We start from the raw sequence: 16,026 nt of genomic DNA, 5'->3' as shown, positions 1-16,026 counted from the left end.
GATGGTTGCTTTATGTATGTCAGCTACCTGTAGTCCACATACATATACGCTCGAGTATAATACAAAACGGCATGTGTCAAGTACGTACAAACCAAGTGCTTCTTGCGTCCGTGCTTTGGGAAGAGGGAGCCAATATATATATAGATCTTGCTGACACAATTAATTAGGACACACTTTCGATTCCCTTTTCCACGAGCTTAAGTTTTTGGATCAACTGGAGTAGTTTATAATCTTACTTGATCTCGTCCCGTCTAAAAGTTCTAATCCAAATCGAACAAGAAGATGTAGTAGCCGATATGATCATGTTTCGTGTCCGGTTCTAGCCTAGCTTGTAGGGAGCGAGCCAACAAATGCAACGACCGATCTGTATACGACACTCTACATGCCGTGTGCGTGTAACACAAGATATGATGAAATCCGTCCAAAGAAACGAACCGAAGCCGTTCGCTCAACCTAGAACACGCTTGTCATGGTGCGCATGCATGCAGCACGAATATTGCTTGCCAGCAATATACCGTGTCTATAACGTTGATCGATCGTCACGGCCATGCAGTGTGCCCATGCAGCCACGTGAACTCCGTCAAACCCTTCCGGCCGGCCGCGCCACGCGTACGTACCTCTAGAAGCTTTAAATTCCTCCGTGACGACAGACGCGGCCGGCAGTACCCGGCATGGCGCCGCTCCGCCGTCTCGCTCCCTGATCGGGGACTACACGCTACGAGCGTGCACTACTCTACATGTGCCTACATGATGACATAGCCTGCTATAATGGCGCGGGCTTTGGCATGCTGTCCTTTTGGCCCTACCCGCAACTGAAAAAGGTTTCAATGACGCGAACGAGACCGGGGATATTATTCCAGAAGCTTCGGCAACACGCTCACTCTGTCTTTTTCTTTTTCTTTCGAGAAGGCCAAGACCATATATTAAATCAACCAATCCTTACAGAAACCATTTTTGAAGTAAAAAAAATTACACGCAAATTTTCGTAAGTAATTCGTTATCTTCCTCCCGCACTCGCCGGTGGCGCGCTGTGAGCGAACCTCGGTGCTGCCTCTGGACTTCCGAACCACGTCGGAGTCAGGAAAACGTTGTTGACATAGCAGCCGAAAAGTCGTCGGTTTGAACCAGAAGACGTTGGCAACATGCCGACAACCTGCAAAACACAAACACAAGACCAGATCCAACACTCTAGAAGAGCAGCGACCAACTGTCCCGCATTCATCAACGCCACCGGCAGGATCGCCGTCGATGAGGTGGACGAGGAATCATGAAAACCTACGATAGCACGAAGCGTAGAGAAGACAAGGACATCCGGGACGAGATCGATCTGGAGGCACTGGTAGCGGCGGCTAGGGCGTGGGCGTTCTTTTTTCTATCCGGGAAAACGACCCACGCTCCCTCCATTCAGCCAGGTCTTATACATCGAGTCAGCAACCCTCGCCGCACAACCTTAATGCACGCCAAGGATCAGCTATGTGCACAATTTAGATGAGAATTGAGGCAGAGCATTTGCGGATTTAGCTGGCCCAGGCAACTTTGCAAAAACACCTCACGATTTTCCTATCTTGAACACACATGCATGGCGCAACTTTCTCTGATACGGGCCACACATGGCTATTTTTATTTTTCTCCAAAATATTTTTAGACTATACTGTAGCAACTAATTTAAGATTATGAAGCCAAGTGTGCATTTTTGCGTTCATGACTAAAGTGTTCATTTACTGTGAATTAATGAACTAGCCGCGGCGTATTTCACTCTCGCTACGATACCTCTACCGTCAGAGGTGCGAGCTACAGCAGCGCTTTACGATCTCTCTCTTACGGCGCTTGAAGGATGCGTACGTTTCCAGAGCCGTTGGATGCTAATCGGCGGCAGCTTTCCTCTAAACAATGTCACGTCTGTCTGATAGTGTTTGGAGGATACCTCATCCTGTAAAACTCTGCGTATCTCCGTCCATTCCCGTGTACAAGGCGTGTATCTGTCCGTAACTTAACCGCGTGGGGATTCTGCAAGTTGGCCGGAAGTTCACTGCGCTAGCTAGCTTGACGAGAATAAATATCCTCCGGCCGAGACCCCGAGCAGTGAAGGAATTGACCGTGTGTTACGTTGCCACGAAAAGCCCGCCCAGTCCACGCCAAATCGCTGGCCGCAACAAACCTCCAGCCTGTGCTGCCCCCACTCCCGGCTACACGACAACTCGCCCCTCTGCCTCCCCGCTCCCCCCGTACTCCGGCCGTCTCCCTCCCCTTCCCCCCATATATACCTCTTCGTCCCCATCGCCGTCTCCGGCATCTCAGACCATCGGGCAAAGAAACAGCATCTCGACCAACACAAGAACAAGAGCAAGAGATTCGTCACTCAGTCAGTCAGTCAGTCAGAGACCTTAATTGCCGCCCGAGCAAATACTACAATGGGCCTCTGCGTGTCGTGCGACGCGGCAGCCGACGGTGCGGCGACGGCCAGGGTGGTGCTTCCCAGCGGCGAGCTGCGGGAGTACTCGCCGCCGGCCACGGCAGCCTTGGCCCTCGAGGAGTTTGGCGTCGGCCAGCAGCAGAAGCAGGGGTGGTTCCTATGCGACGCCGACGCGATGGGCTTCGAGGGCTCGGTGGCTTCGGTGGGCGGCGGCGAGGAGCTCCGGCCGGGGCAGATCTACTTCGTGCTCCCCGCCGAGACGCTCCGCCGCCGCCTCACCGGCGAGGAGGTGGCCGCGCTCGCGGTCAAGGCCAGCGCCGCGCTCGTCAAGGCCGCCGCCTCCTCGGCCACCGGTGGCCGGCGCAGCAGGCGAGGGGGCTCGGTGTCGCCGCTCGTGTTCGCGCCGTCAGAGGAGGACTACTCGGCCGACACCATGTCCTTCGCGGCGAAGAAGGCGGCCGTCGTGCAGCAGAAGCGGAGAGTGGTGGCGTATCGTGGCGGGAGGTCGCCGCCGCGGTTCTCTCCCGACTTGACCGCCATCCCGGAGAGCGAGTAGATCAGGCGACGGCGTCAGGAAAATTAACCAGCAGAAATGCATCGATCTGTCAAGCGCCACCCTGTTTTTGTCTGGCTGTTTTACCAGACGGACGTGGGTTGGGTTCCACGCCGCGACGGACGGCAGGGCTGGCCGCGGCCGCCGGAGTTTAGATCGGACGGCGGCGAGATGGACGACGCGGGAAATGCTTCGTATGTGCAGTTTGGTTTTCGTGAGTGCTGCGTACTAGGACCGGTAGCGTTTCTGGTGCTGTTAATTTAGGCGCCAGAAACACCGAGGAAATGTAGATATATGTGTAAATATAAATGACACTATATGAAAGTACACTTATTATGCTCAGTTAATGGTCTGGACTTAACTGCTCATGCTTTCTTTTTAGCATTGTCGTGTGGATCTGATCGAGGACGACCGGTTTTTATGCACACGAGTGCATTTCTAATCATACACGTCAGAATTAAGGGATACTGTTTTAAAAAAAAGAATTAACGGAGATCTCAGGACTGAAAAAAGAGAGCAGAAGTTACATTACTGCAGAAATTGTTCAACAGAACTCATGAATGTAGTGCGTGGTGAACATGTGAGGCTACAAACTTCTATAAATCCTAGTACCATTTGACAGTTTTTTATTCGCATAAACAACAAAAACACTCGGGTTTTTTTTAAAGTGGTGTTTTTTAACAGTTAAGAGGGTTTTATTACTCCATAAACAGGGGTTTTCATTCTTGGTTCACTGGGACTTGGATCGCTGGTGGAACATGAACAATCCACTCAGCTGATCCAATACTCATATCCAATCTAGCAAGTTCATGGGCTATTCGATCTATTACATTCTCTCTTTACATGGTGCATCTGCACATTTTGAAGGCAAGACATGCCACTCCTGATCTCCGCCTCAAGTAAGGACCAGTAAGATCTCGATTCACCTTTCAGCTTGATCGCCGAAACAACATGCAGATTATCGTCTCCAAAATAATTGACATGTGGATACTTTCCGCCGCAGTTTTACCCAAAGAGAAAAGCTTCCGCTTCAGCTTCCACTGCAGAACGGCATAGAAGGATGCTTCTTGTCGTGCTATTATCAACAGCCCTCTGCAATCACGGACGACCAGTCCTAAGCATGCTTCACCTGTGTCCGGCACATTCACCTTAGCCCAGTATTCAGGAGGTTCAGTCCATCGTACTACCGTGGTAGTGTTCTTTGTCGCGCGTGTGCCGAACGGGCAACAGTGTCTCTGAATAATTCAGTAGGAAGGAAACTGAATCCGTTTTTAGATGATCAGATTTACTGTTATACTTAGCGTATACTAAATGCACAAACATTTCGGATGATGTGGAATTTTCACTTATTCGAGCATCAATAGGCCCAGAAGCAACAACATCCAAGCCACCATACATTTCAAAATCTGCAGCAAAATTATGAAGCATGCGCCTGAAAAAGGACACCGCCGATACCTCTTAAGGAAAGGAAAATATATGTCAGTTTAACTAAATTGTGTTGACAGGAAATGAAAAGAGGGTGCTCCAGATGTACTCCATAGCGGTCAGAAATGAGTAGGGAACACCTTAGAACTGGTCAGAATTGATCCATACCGGCTTCACTTCAGCATGTAGATCAAGAAAAATCATCCGACTGAAACAGAATACAGTAGTGCCTAGCCAGCAGTCACACATAATTAGATGTTAAATAAAATGAGGAGATATCTCATAACTTAGAAGCTGGCATGCTCTAAACAGAAAACAGACAACTTGGTGATGGAATACCCAGTAGCTGCCTTTTCTTCACAAGATTTCACAAATAAGGATTGAGCTAATGATTAGAAACACAGCGCCTAGCAACAGTTGTTGCGAGTTGGAGATTTAGAGAATACCAGTTGTGCTTGTAACCCCTAACTCAAGTCGGACCAACACCTTTTGCTACCAACAGCAGTAATATATAACTGCAGTCCTGAACTTCAGCATAAGCTGAATAGTATCAAGGCAGCAACCTTACATATAACACCACAAATTGCGCATCATTGGTGTCTGTTTAGCAATTATAATATGTTAATTTGGAACCCCAAAGGCGTGTGTGCTACCAAATAAAAGGGACCACTTCACACCGTCGCAGCATTCATTCAGATATATGACATCCAAAATCCTATCTTCCCAGAGGGACTGTTCTACTTACACAAATCACAATGTAAATATGTATGTCATTAGAAATACAGGTTTCATACCATATCACAGTTCCCATGACATTTTGGATAAAAATGACAATGAACAAAGGGTAAATAAAACTAACACTTAACATATTATCAAACTGTCATAAGATTTCACCTTTATTTGTGGGGGTTCCCAGAAAGGAGAGTAAGCAATCAACCAGCTCTATGAGGTACAATAAATGTCAGCGAGTTGCATATCGGACTATTCAGTGTGTTTTCATACCGCAAGAAAAAAATGGCAACTCAAAAGAGAACTATGGATCTGAAGAGGGACTAGAAGGAAAAAGAAAACACAGATCAAACAAGGCAGCCATAACCTAAACCCTTGAGAAACTTCTTGCATTAACCAAATAGCTTCATCGTCACCACTTTGCATTCCCCTGAACATTGCAGCACCCAAAGAAGATGTTTAGTTTGGATCACTCAATGGAGGGGTGTTCTCATCAAAAGTATCAATAGATGTACTGAAGATATCACCAAATGATGCAATGGGTTTATCAGATGAGAACTTCTAATAATTTGAATAAAAAAAATCATAGCAGTTGTATACATGACTTGTCCTACCATATTCTGTGCAAAGAACAAAATAAACACATCATGTGAGCGTGTAAACAATGCTCTGTAAACTAGGAAAACCTTAGGACCTGAATACAAGTTAGCCGCTCTTACAAAAAAGAGAAAACACATATCTTCCTCTAAAAAACACACACATATCCACCCTGTGTTTTTTTCCCTTCAAGTGTATGAACCAGATTTCATCAGGACCTAAAACTAAAGAAACTCTTATAGGAGGAACGACTAGGTTCAACAGAGAAAGGCCAAAGAAACAAAACACAATATGGGGCAGACTTTTTGTTATCCTTCTGTTCTGGTCTGTCTGGATATGAAATAGAAAAGTAACCCACAGAGGGGCCAACTACATTTCTACAACAACACCGTATTGGGCGACCAGGTAAAAGGGACCACAGTTGGTCCTCTCAACTTTCATGATAAATTTGGGTAATTGACACCTGTGACTTAACATGGATGATCTGTTAGTGTTCTTAAACAACTTAGAAATATAACCACAGGGGAAAAAGTCACATAACTTAGATACACTCTGAACTTTTCCAGTCAAGAAACTTAGCTGAGAACAAACATTTAACTTTAGGCCTGATATTGAAATGTTATGCCTTATCTGATTGCAGTTCAGTGTTAAGTTTCTTCTATGAATAATTTCCCAATTACAAGCAAGGGATCAGATGCATCTAGAAGATATGTGCAACACCACCGTGGGTTGCTGTAAACCTTAATATCACAGAACAGAGTAAAATAAGTACATATAGCTAAATACAACTAAAGAAGAATATCACTGAGAAAGGTTGTTGCTGCCACCACCCAACCCTGCTTTCTGCCCCAATTCAGCGAGTTGCTGAATAAACTCCACCCCGTTAAGAATCTCTGTTGCTCCATAAATGACATGTTTGGAAGGCTGTGACTGTTGCCCTAGTTCGATCAAGCTCCTGTACTCGATGTAATTGCCACCACCAATCATGAAAACAATTGCTTCTCTGAAGAGTCCTCTAAACTGCCCACCAGTTCCAGATCTAGGGGCCCGTGGATCAAACAATAGGTAGTTGTCAACCTCTGGGTTTGGTTTCCCTTCCATCAGGGCTTCAATTGTCCTTGCCAGAGCGAGCTGCCTCACATCTGACAAGAGATTCTTCACACCTGCCGTCACAGCACTAATGGACTGTCCGTAAAGCTTCTCCGCCCAATCAACAATGTTGCTCCTGCTTGCGGTGCTTGATGCAGCAGCAAACTGCGTGTTCAACGACTTTATCCTCTTCACATACTGGAATGCAGACATGTCCACTTCTGACTCCCGCAGCGCGGCCTCAACCTGCTCAAGTTCAGATGGTGGTGGTGCCTCAAAGGACAGCAAATAAGTCACGGCCAGCCGGAGCTTATCCTCCTTGGTACCCTTCCCTCTGAGGAGGCTCAGCAGCATGTTCCGATCCACAATACCATTCACAAGCATACCATTCTCGCACTCGTAATATCCATCCAGAGACCTCTCCTTAATATGCCCAAGTAATGCAGTTGCAATATTTGTGTGCTTATCAATCATCTTCTTCCGTTCTGTCAGCTCTGGGAGCGAGTTCACCGCATTCATGAGATGCTTGGTGTTGCCAATAAGATCTGTGCCATCAAACTCAACCCCATCCCTTCCACCACCAGTGCGCTGGTTCACCTCGTCTACATCCTGCTTGTACTTGGCGAGCTGCGCCTCTATTTCCTCAGCCACTTTGGGGAATGGCGACCAGCTGTTTGCCACCCAAAATGGGTCGGAATCATCCAAATCGTACTTCTCCGCTGGCAACTTCAACTTGTTCAGCTTCAAGCTGAGAACATCGTGGACCAAAGGCCGGTAGCTCCAATCGTGCTGTATCCCTACTGACAACTCGAAATTCCTGTCGAACAGGCATAGGACCGGACGCTGGAACGATGAGGCAGCGCTGGACGCGGCCTCTGTGAAGAGGTTTGGCTTGGCGAGGAGGTGATCCCGAAGGCGGGCGTCCAGCGCGGCCGCGACCATCTCGGCCGGCCCACCGCTTGCACACCTGATGATAGGCACGGAGCCGAGCGTGGCCACCACGCAGAAGAGGCCCAGAGCGATGGCGTCGACGAGCGCGGTGATGTCTGCGTCGGCAGCAGCGGGGTCGTTCAGGGCGACATAGGCGCGCGGCTGGGCGAGGGAGAAGAGGCCGTCCTCGAGGCAGATGAAGTCGAGGTACTGGTCGGCAACGCGCGCCACGCGGTGCGCCGAGCGGGAGGAGGCGGTGGCGGAGGCAAGGCGCTCGAGGACGGGCCGCGGGACGGATGTGGAGAAGTTGATGTGGAACGAGGCGTAGAGCCCCGCGGCAGCGTCGGCGGCAATGCGGTCGGCGTTCGCGGGCGTGGGGCGAACGAGGTAGACCGCGGGGGCGTCGGCGACCTGCTGCCGCGCCTTGTCGATGTTGAGGAGGAGGGTGACACCGTGCCTGCGGAGGTCGCCGACGCGGAGCACCGGCGAGAGGAGCGAGATGCAGGGGCCGTCCATCACTAGGATCTTGTACGCCTCCTCCTCCCCATCGCCCCCGCCGTCGGGCGACGACTGCTGCTGGTGCAGGTGAAGCATCCGCGTGATCAAATCTGGATCAGAAAGTACAAGAGAGAGTTGTTAGAACCACCAATGTCGATCTGCAGGGAGATGCAACGCGGGATGCTTGCGAGCTTACCGAGCTGCTTCTTTCTGAGGCTGAGCGCCATGGCGGTGCTCCGGCGACCGCCGGGGAAGGATCGGATCTGGGAGGGGAGGCGGGAATGAGGGAAGTCGGGAACAGAGAACTACCGGGAGTTTTAGGAGTTGAGCCGCAAATGAGATTGCTTTGTCAGAATAGCCATCTAATCAAGTCCGTTGATTTATTTCTCGTTAGCCTTGATGGCCTCCCATTTCGTGAGAGCACAAGATAGCACCTTTTGATGGGAATCGAAAAAACAAAGTTTGATCCACTTCATGAGAAAAACGCCTTCATGGGAAAAATAATACGAGCCAATTTAGCATCACTAGATCCATCTTGAAATATAGTTCGTGTTATACTGATTTGATGTTATATATATTGCTACTTTTTTCAACGTTAGTCAAATTCAAATCTTTTTACTTACGACAAAAAAAATACACTTATTTGAGGACGGAGGGGAGTAGTAGTACAAAAAAAACGATCAAAAAAGAATTAAGAACTCGAAAATGGCCAGATGTCTTGGGAATTGCTCAAGAACAGTATAGCAACAAGACCGGAGGATCTCGGAAAGTACTTAAGCTCGCGTTCAACGTCGGTGGCCGGCGGCGGTGATGCCAACATCGAGACGGACTGGAGCATAGAGACATGCAAAGGTTGTCATCGAAGACATGCTCCATGGGTGCTTTCATTGGTGCCGACAAGCAGAACATCGAGTCGTTCATATACTGATGGAACAACTTGGAAAAAAAAGAATGGAGTGTATTTTAGTTGGTACTGATGCGTGGTATCGTCTGAAAGGGGTATAATTTACTGGGGGACCTGGTTTCATGAGATTTTTCTTCCAATCTTGGAAATGGTTCCGAGCTCCGTCGACGGGTAGGATGCATCACTTAGCTGGTTGCCTCCTCGTTCGTACCTCCACTAGTTAGAAATAATGCATATATTTATGGAAGATCAAAGTATCATCGAAGCTACAAGTTTTCACGGCTCTTGCTTAGCACAAAGAGTTGTGGTTCACCGGCGGCCGCCTGGTAACGACAATATGTAGTAGGGGTGGAGGTTTTGCTATGAGTTTAACCAATTCTGCGGGGGGAGGTAACTAAAAATCCTTGACATTGTAAGACACAAGCGACATCCAAATGACAAGGGGCAATGCATGGATAGGAATTTACATGCTTGGTTGAGAACTTAATCTTCCGTAGAAGACGCCTATAGGGTTTGATCTAGCTGTACATCATGCAACAACACCGACGAAGCAAAAGGCTCGGTAGAGGCCACTAATATTAGCCGATTTTGTAGGCCGGTCCATCTCTCATAATTTTTGTTAACAATGCATTTGGTTTGACGTGACGGACAAAATCAGTAGCAATATGGATACAAGTAAAGTTCCGACAATCAGTGCTACAAGAAATTGTGGCGGTTCTGGTGTGCACGATTCAGCACGCAGAGCCGTCACATAACATCCATATCCTAAAGCCGAAGGATTCTTCGGCCTCTCCTTGCTCCACGGGGGCATTGTTGGCTTCGGCCGTTTCCAAAGGGGCAACAACGATCGTGAATGAGTTATTTCGTTTGGACGCTGACTGTGGGCTTGCTTTTAATCATTGGTCCATTGTCAGAGAGAATTCCGGTGGGTGGGTTTGAATGGAGGCTGGCAGTGGTGTTGCGCGTGTTTAGGCAGTTGCATGCAAGACGACGCGTGCACTCAGTTGGATGCGCTGGCTCCTTGGAACCTTCGAGTGTCTGTGTGCTGGCGTTCATAGGGCGGTAAGAGACATTCTCGAGTCTTCTTTTGTTCGCATATTTATAGGGCCGGCCGATGGACATTCTCGACGTTTGGTAGCGTGTTGGTGCTTTGGTTCCGTCGTTCGTTGGTTGCTGAGGCCTGAGGGTGGTTGTCTCCGTTGGCTTCGGGCGGGTTTTGCGATTTGCTGGTTGCGCCGCGCCCTCCCATCTCTCCCTCCGTCACACCCCACGGCAGTCCGCGTGCCGGCACACCTACACCCCCTACCCCACGTCCCCCGGCAAGAGGAGGAAGAGCACCCCCTACACCTTCGCGGCGTGCTCTCCAGAGGCCCAGCGCCATCCGCGACGAAGGCTCCGGGATTGCCGGTTGGGCTTTTGCGGGTGGTCCACGCGACCACGCCCACGACGCCGAGGCTACAGGAAGCATCAAGTACAATTCGAGGCGTGGCGGTGGCCAGAAGAGGAGTCAGGGCGGATTAGAAGCTCGGCGGCGCGGCGGTCGGCCCTACAGGGAGTTCATCAATGGCGGCTGCGGCGAAGGCCTGCTCGGCTACTTCCTGAAGGGCTCCGTCGAGAAATTAATCAACGGCAGCGATAGATCCCCCACCCATCGATTTCTCCGTTTCTTAATACTCGTGCCTAACCGTGCAACCAAAAAAAGCTTAAATAGGCCCATATTTTTTTAAAAAGGTAAAATATGCCCATATTAGTCGGTAAAATAGGCATAAATCGGCTAGCCAGGAGACATAGGAGTAGCACTAACCTGAACCTGAACAAAAGAGTACCTGGGCCTATCACAAAAGCGGACGTACTGCAGAGGGTCACCGCCGGGGCAAGTTGCCGATTTTGCACCATCTCCAAGCAAAATCCACTGCGCTCTGCTATTTCACATGCGTACAAGCTGTCAGACGCCCAATCGGTTTAAATTTAGGGAAATTTATGTATAGCAATAGGAAACTATGAACCAAGGTTTTTTTATGATTATAAATTTTTGCACCCTATCTTCAACTTTTGGTTCCGTCCCCGCTTGTTTGCATCTTTTTTGTTTATAATGGGGAACAGATCTTCCTTGCTTCAGATCTTGGTCGGATATATGTGTGTACCCTAAAATGCATACCCATATGTTTGTATTTTATCCACATATGCGTCAAGTCCAGGTTTATGCATTTGCGAATTTTTCCAAATGTTTGCATTATCCATATATGTGAGTTCAAGTTCATGAATTTGTTTTGAAACCCTTCTGGATGTTGCATTTTTATCCATATATGTGTGAGTTCGAGTTCAAGTTCATGCATTTTGTCTTGACTTCTTCCAGATAGTGTACTGTTAACAATTTTGTGTTATGAATTTTAGTTAAAGTTCTGCATTTTGGTTTGAATTTCTTACAAGCGGTATACTCTTAGGTAATACATTTTTTTGGAAGAATAAGCATCCATCTATGAATAATGTTGGATTCGTATGGTTATTTTATATTTTCGGTTTAGGATGCTAATCATGTAACATTAAAGTGCTATGAAATATTTAATGTAATCTTGGTCAAGTTGGAAGATTAATATTCGAAGAATCTTGTTAGAAGAAATATGCATTAATTTTAAGGTGTCTTACGCAATAAGACAAGGAATGCATAATGGAGAAACATGAAAGATCAAGGTGTATGTTGCAAGACATGGCACGAATTTTCCAAGTAATAGTTGGTGGAAATTGTGAGCAGAAGTCATACCACACATGGCAGTGCAATTTTGTTTGTTCGTTGTTAATGTTGGGTGCTAGAGCTTCTGTTAAGGTTGGCTTCATTTCGTCTTTTTTGGGTCGCCTTTTGGCCTACCTGCACGTTGCGGGCTGTTGTCGTTCTAATTTGTCTCTGGGCGTTTGTCTCGAAACAACGGGAGAATTGTCACGTATTCGCTTCAGTTTGATCATCGGCGCGGCGAAGCGCGCGTAAGCCGCTAGTACATTACATGCGCACGGATGACACACGCGAAGACACGAAACCGAACCATCTCTTCCTCTCGTGCAATGGGAGGAGTGCCACCGCCAGTCTGACACCTTCACCGCCGTCGTCTTGGCTCACCGTCTCGAGGCTTTGCTGGTGCTAAGTATGGTGGTCGTGGCGTCGTCGTCTCGAGCGACCAGGGCTCTGCTGCAGTTCGAGCACCCGTAGGGCTAGCGTGATTGGGTATTGCTAGTTTTGCTGTGTCTTGCCGTTTGGTTGTTTGCTTTGAGTGAACCAGATCGTGGCTTCCATGAGGATTAAGCAGTTTTCTCGGGGCGAGCGTTTCTTGCGGCCGGAGGCGAGCCGATCTGGTTTTTCTGGCCCCTTGGGGATAGCTTGCCTTCAAAAGTCAGGATAAATTGACAGATCGAAACGCTGGGCCTTGCTGGGCTAGACCGTTGAGCTTTTGCCTGGAAACCAAACGAACCAACTTGGTAGGTGGGTAGGTTGTGATGGAAAGCTGCACCGATTCAGTTCTCCACTCTCTCTGAACCTGACCTCGCTATAAAGAAAAGCAGAAGCGCCGCCGCACACCAACCGCAGTACCGCAGCCGCCGCACCACGACAGCTCCCTCGGCGCCGCCCTCTCCCAAACCCCCAAACAAACCCCTCGACGCCAGGGAACTCACCATGGCGGCGCCGTCCCCGACCACCGCCGCAGCAGCCACCACGCACCACCGCCTCCTCCTCCCCACCTCGCACCGCGCCCTCGCCCCTTCCTCCTCCTCGCTCCGCCTCCCCGTCCGCGCCAGCACCACCCCGGGCGCGCGCATCCGCGTCTCCGCTGCCACCGCACCCGCCGCCGCGGCGTCGACCGCGTCCCCGCCTTCCTCCGCATCCGGGGCCGTCGAGGGGAAGCCCACGGTGCTCGTGGCCGAGAAGCTGGGCGCCGCGGGGCTGGCGCTGCTCCGGGAGTTCGCCAACGTCGATTGCTCCTACGGCCTCTCCCCCGAGGAGCTCCGCGCCAAGATCTCGCTCTGCGACGCGCTCATCGTGCGGTCGGGGACCAAGGTCGGCCGCGACGTCTTCGAGGCCTCCGGGGGCAGGCTCCGCGTCGTGGGCCGCGCCGGCGTCGGGATCGACAACGTCGACCTCGCCGCCGCCACCGAGCACGGCTGCCTCGTCGTCAACGCGCCCACCGCCAACACCGTCGCCGCCGCCGAGCACGGGATCGCGCTGCTCACTGCCATGGCCAGGAACATCGCGCAGGCCGACGCCTCGCTCAAGGCTGGTGAGTGCAAACTGAATTGTGCACAGCTTTCTCTGTTCCAGCGCGTTGACGAAAAACTCCTAGCTCTGTATCATTTTCATCTCTTGTCTCTAAGATTTATTGCCTATGTTGTTAACTGTTATGTTAAAGTCTTGTCCTCCGAGATGCAGAAGCTTGAAAGGATACCCAATGATTATCCCTTTAGTTTTATCCAATAGAAATCCGTCAATTTTGGTTCATCTGCAATTAGTATCTGCTTCGCCTGACAAATTATGATCAATGGAATACCTCTGGCTAGCTAAATGCTGTGGATTGAGTAAAATACACCGCTAGTTCATAACTCGAAGGAAATGAACACTTTAGTCCATGAACTCAGAAAGCGCACTAATAAGTCCATGAACTGTATCACTAATCTCTGTATCACTAACTCGAGTTTATGTACTTATGTGTGCGTTTTCTGAGTTCGTGGACTACAGTGTTCATGCGCTCCGAGTTTATGGACTAGTGGTGTATTCTACTCTTAGCTGTATATTATATCAATGCCCATCCTCTCTTTCAAACAATATGCTGACCATTTATTTACAAATGGAATCAGAAATACCAAAACCAAGTATCCTGATTCCCGACAGCTTTGTGGTAGTTGTAACAACCTTTATGTCAGTCATGATAATCTTCAATGCATTTTGCTTCCAGACAAACAGACACATTTTGACATTCTGTTTGAATTTGTTTGCTAATGATTATCTAGCAATATTGTTCTGTTTGTATCTCATTGCTTACTTGACTATTGTGTAGGTAAATGGGCGCGCAACAAGTATGTTGGTGTATCCCTTGTTGGTAAAACTCTTGCTATCCTTGGATTTGGAAAGGTTGGGTCAGAAGTCGCACGTCGTGCTAAAGGTTTAGGAATGCAAGTGATTGCACATGATCCATATGCTTCTGCTGATCGTGCTCGTGCAATTGGAGTTGAGCTAGTAAGCATGGAAGAGGCTATGACAACCGCTGACTTTATCTCATTGCATATGCCCCTTACCCCTGCAACAAACAAGATGCTCAACGATGAAGCCTTTGCTAAGATGAAAAAGGGTGTTCGGATTATAAATGTTGCACGTGGTGGTGTAATTGACGAAGAAGCTCTAGTCAGAGCTCTTGATGCAGGAATAGTTGCACAGGTCTGTTTGATTCTCTTCCCTTTGGTATTTCATGATTTCCCAGAGTTTGTTCCCTTTGAAATTCAGGAATATTTTGAACTGTTTTTCCAGTTGTTCTTATGTTTTCTGTATCTATATGCTAGGCTGCTCTTGATGTGTTTACTAAAGAGCCTCCAACAGCAGATGACAAATTAGTACTGCATGAGAATGTTACTGTGACACCACACCTTGGTGCCAGCACAGTAGAAGCACAGGTATGGTGAATTGGCTCAGTAATATCGTCATGACTTGCACTCAGGTTCTGTTATCCAGGCTACCAAATTGCTAAATATCTCAAATTTTTAGGAAGGAGTGGCTATTGAAATAGCTGAAGCTGTCACTGGAGCTCTGAGAGGGGAGCTTGCAGCTTCTGCAGTCAATGCACCAATGGTTCCTGCTGAGGTATCAGTCTCCTGTTCTCTGCCGATTCTAGCTTATTCCTTCTGCCATTTGAATCTATCTTATATATAGAAGCTTATGTCCTTGTGTTCAATGCAGGTGCTGTCAGAACTTGCACCTTTTGTTGTACTTGCGGAAAAGCTAGGGCGTCTGGCTGTGCAACTAGTCGCTGGTGGTGGTGGTATCAAGTCTGTGAAAGTGACCTACGCATCTGCAAGGGCACCTGATGATCTAGACACTAGACTTCTCCGCGCAATGATCACCAAGGGTGTGATCGAACCGATCTCCGACGTTTTTGTCAATCTGGTTAATGCTGACTTCACTGCAAAGCAGAGGGGGATTCGCATCAGTGAGGAGAGAATCCTGATGGATGGCTTGCCTGAGACACCTCTTGATCACATTCAAGTTCAGATTGCAAATGTTGAGTCCAAATTCCCCAGTGCGATAGCTGAGACTGGAGAGATCACAGTAGAGGGAAAGGTGAAGGATGGTGTCCCTCACCTAACAAAGGTTGGAGCCTTCGAGGTTGATGTGAGCATGGAAGGCAGCCTGATTCTTTGTAGGCAGGTTGACCAACCTGGTATGATTGGGTCAGTTGGAAGTGTCTTGGGTGAGGAGAATGTCAATGTCAGCTTCATGAGTGTCGGGAGAATTGCTCCTCGCAAGCGCGCTGTCATGGCGATTGGTGTCGATGAGGAGCCTAGCAAGGCGACGCTGACCAAGATCGGGGAGATTCCGGCGATCGAAGAGTTTGTTTTCCTCAAGCTGTAGGGGCATATGTATGTTTGGGGTTGCAAACATGGTTGTGCAATTTTGATGTAGCTAGCTAATTAATTAGGGACCTAGGGGGTAGATGGTTGTCGTTGGAATAAGGTTTTCTTAGAAGATCAGGGATATCTCCCCGGTTCCATTATTGAAAATGAAACCAAACAAACCCAGTTCACATGTTCCAGTTTAATCTCCGGATTTATACATAAAAACTGAAACGTATACTGCCTGTTGGCGAAAGATCTACCCTAAACTAGAAAGAACGAGGCAGCAGCATCTGTGTCTGG

General features: G+C 48.7%; 3 protein-coding genes across 3 annotated transcripts; 2 read left to right on the top strand and 1 right to left on the bottom strand.

Moving 5' to 3' along the window:
- The first annotated feature begins 2,096 nt into the window (after positions 1-2,096).
- On the top strand, positions 2,097-3,313 carry LOC100825041. The gene has a single exon (XM_003558839.4). It carries the CDS (start codon positions 2,412-2,414, stop codon positions 2,967-2,969), a length of 558 nt encoding a protein of 185 aa, XP_003558887.1. The 5' UTR covers positions 2,097-2,411; the 3' UTR covers positions 2,970-3,313.
- Positions 3,314-6,292: 2,979 nt separating this feature from the next.
- LOC100841678 (SEC1 family transport protein SLY1) lies at positions 6,293-8,619 on the bottom strand. The gene is made up of 2 exons (XM_003558810.4): positions 8,431-8,619; positions 6,293-8,344 (listed from the first exon to the last, which is right to left on the bottom strand). Exons 1-2 carry the CDS (start codon positions 8,459-8,461, stop codon positions 6,519-6,521), a joined length of 1,857 nt encoding a protein of 618 aa, XP_003558858.1. The 5' UTR covers positions 8,462-8,619; the 3' UTR covers positions 6,293-6,518.
- A 4,003-nt stretch (positions 8,620-12,622) lies between these two features.
- On the top strand, positions 12,623-15,929 carry LOC100835574 (D-3-phosphoglycerate dehydrogenase 1, chloroplastic). The gene is made up of 5 exons (XM_003558790.4): positions 12,623-13,403; positions 14,178-14,554; positions 14,677-14,787; positions 14,879-14,974; positions 15,071-15,929. The coding sequence occupies exons 1-5, from the start codon at positions 12,803-12,805 to the stop codon at positions 15,740-15,742; spliced, it is 1,857 nt and encodes a 618-aa protein (XP_003558838.1). The 5' UTR covers positions 12,623-12,802; the 3' UTR covers positions 15,743-15,929.
- The last annotated feature ends 97 nt before the right edge of the window (positions 15,930-16,026 follow it).

Source organism: Brachypodium distachyon, chromosome 1 (genome assembly GCF_000005505.3).
Source record: "Brachypodium distachyon strain Bd21 chromosome 1, Brachypodium_distachyon_v3.0, whole genome shotgun sequence".
Lineage (NCBI taxonomy): Eukaryota > Viridiplantae > Streptophyta > Magnoliopsida > Poales > Poaceae > Brachypodium > Brachypodium distachyon.
This window is presented reverse-complemented; position numbering and strand designations above follow the sequence as displayed.

Excerpts from the sequence above, each read along its gene's own strand:
- LOC100835574 (XM_003558790.4), top strand. The coding sequence starts at position 12,803 with ATGGCGGCGCCGTCCCCGACCACCGCCGCAGCAGCCACCACGCACCAC. Across the intron at positions 13,404-14,177 it reads CGACGCCTCGCTCAAGGCTG|GTAAATGGGCGCGCAACAAG; the intron begins GTGAGTGCAAAC and ends ACTATTGTGTAG. Across the intron at positions 14,555-14,676 it reads ATGCAGGAATAGTTGCACAG|GCTGCTCTTGATGTGTTTAC; the intron begins GTCTGTTTGATT and ends TCTATATGCTAG.
- LOC100841678 (XM_003558810.4), bottom strand. The coding sequence starts at position 8,461 with ATGGCGCTCAGCCTCAGAAAGAAGCAGCTCG. Across the intron at positions 8,345-8,430 it reads CCTCAGAAAGAAGCAGCTCG|ATTTGATCACGCGGATGCTT; the intron begins GTAAGCTCGCAA and ends TTTCTGATCCAG.
- LOC100825041 (XM_003558839.4), top strand. The coding sequence starts at position 2,412 with ATGGGCCTCTGCGTGTCGTGCGACGCGGCAGCCGACGGTGCGGCGACG.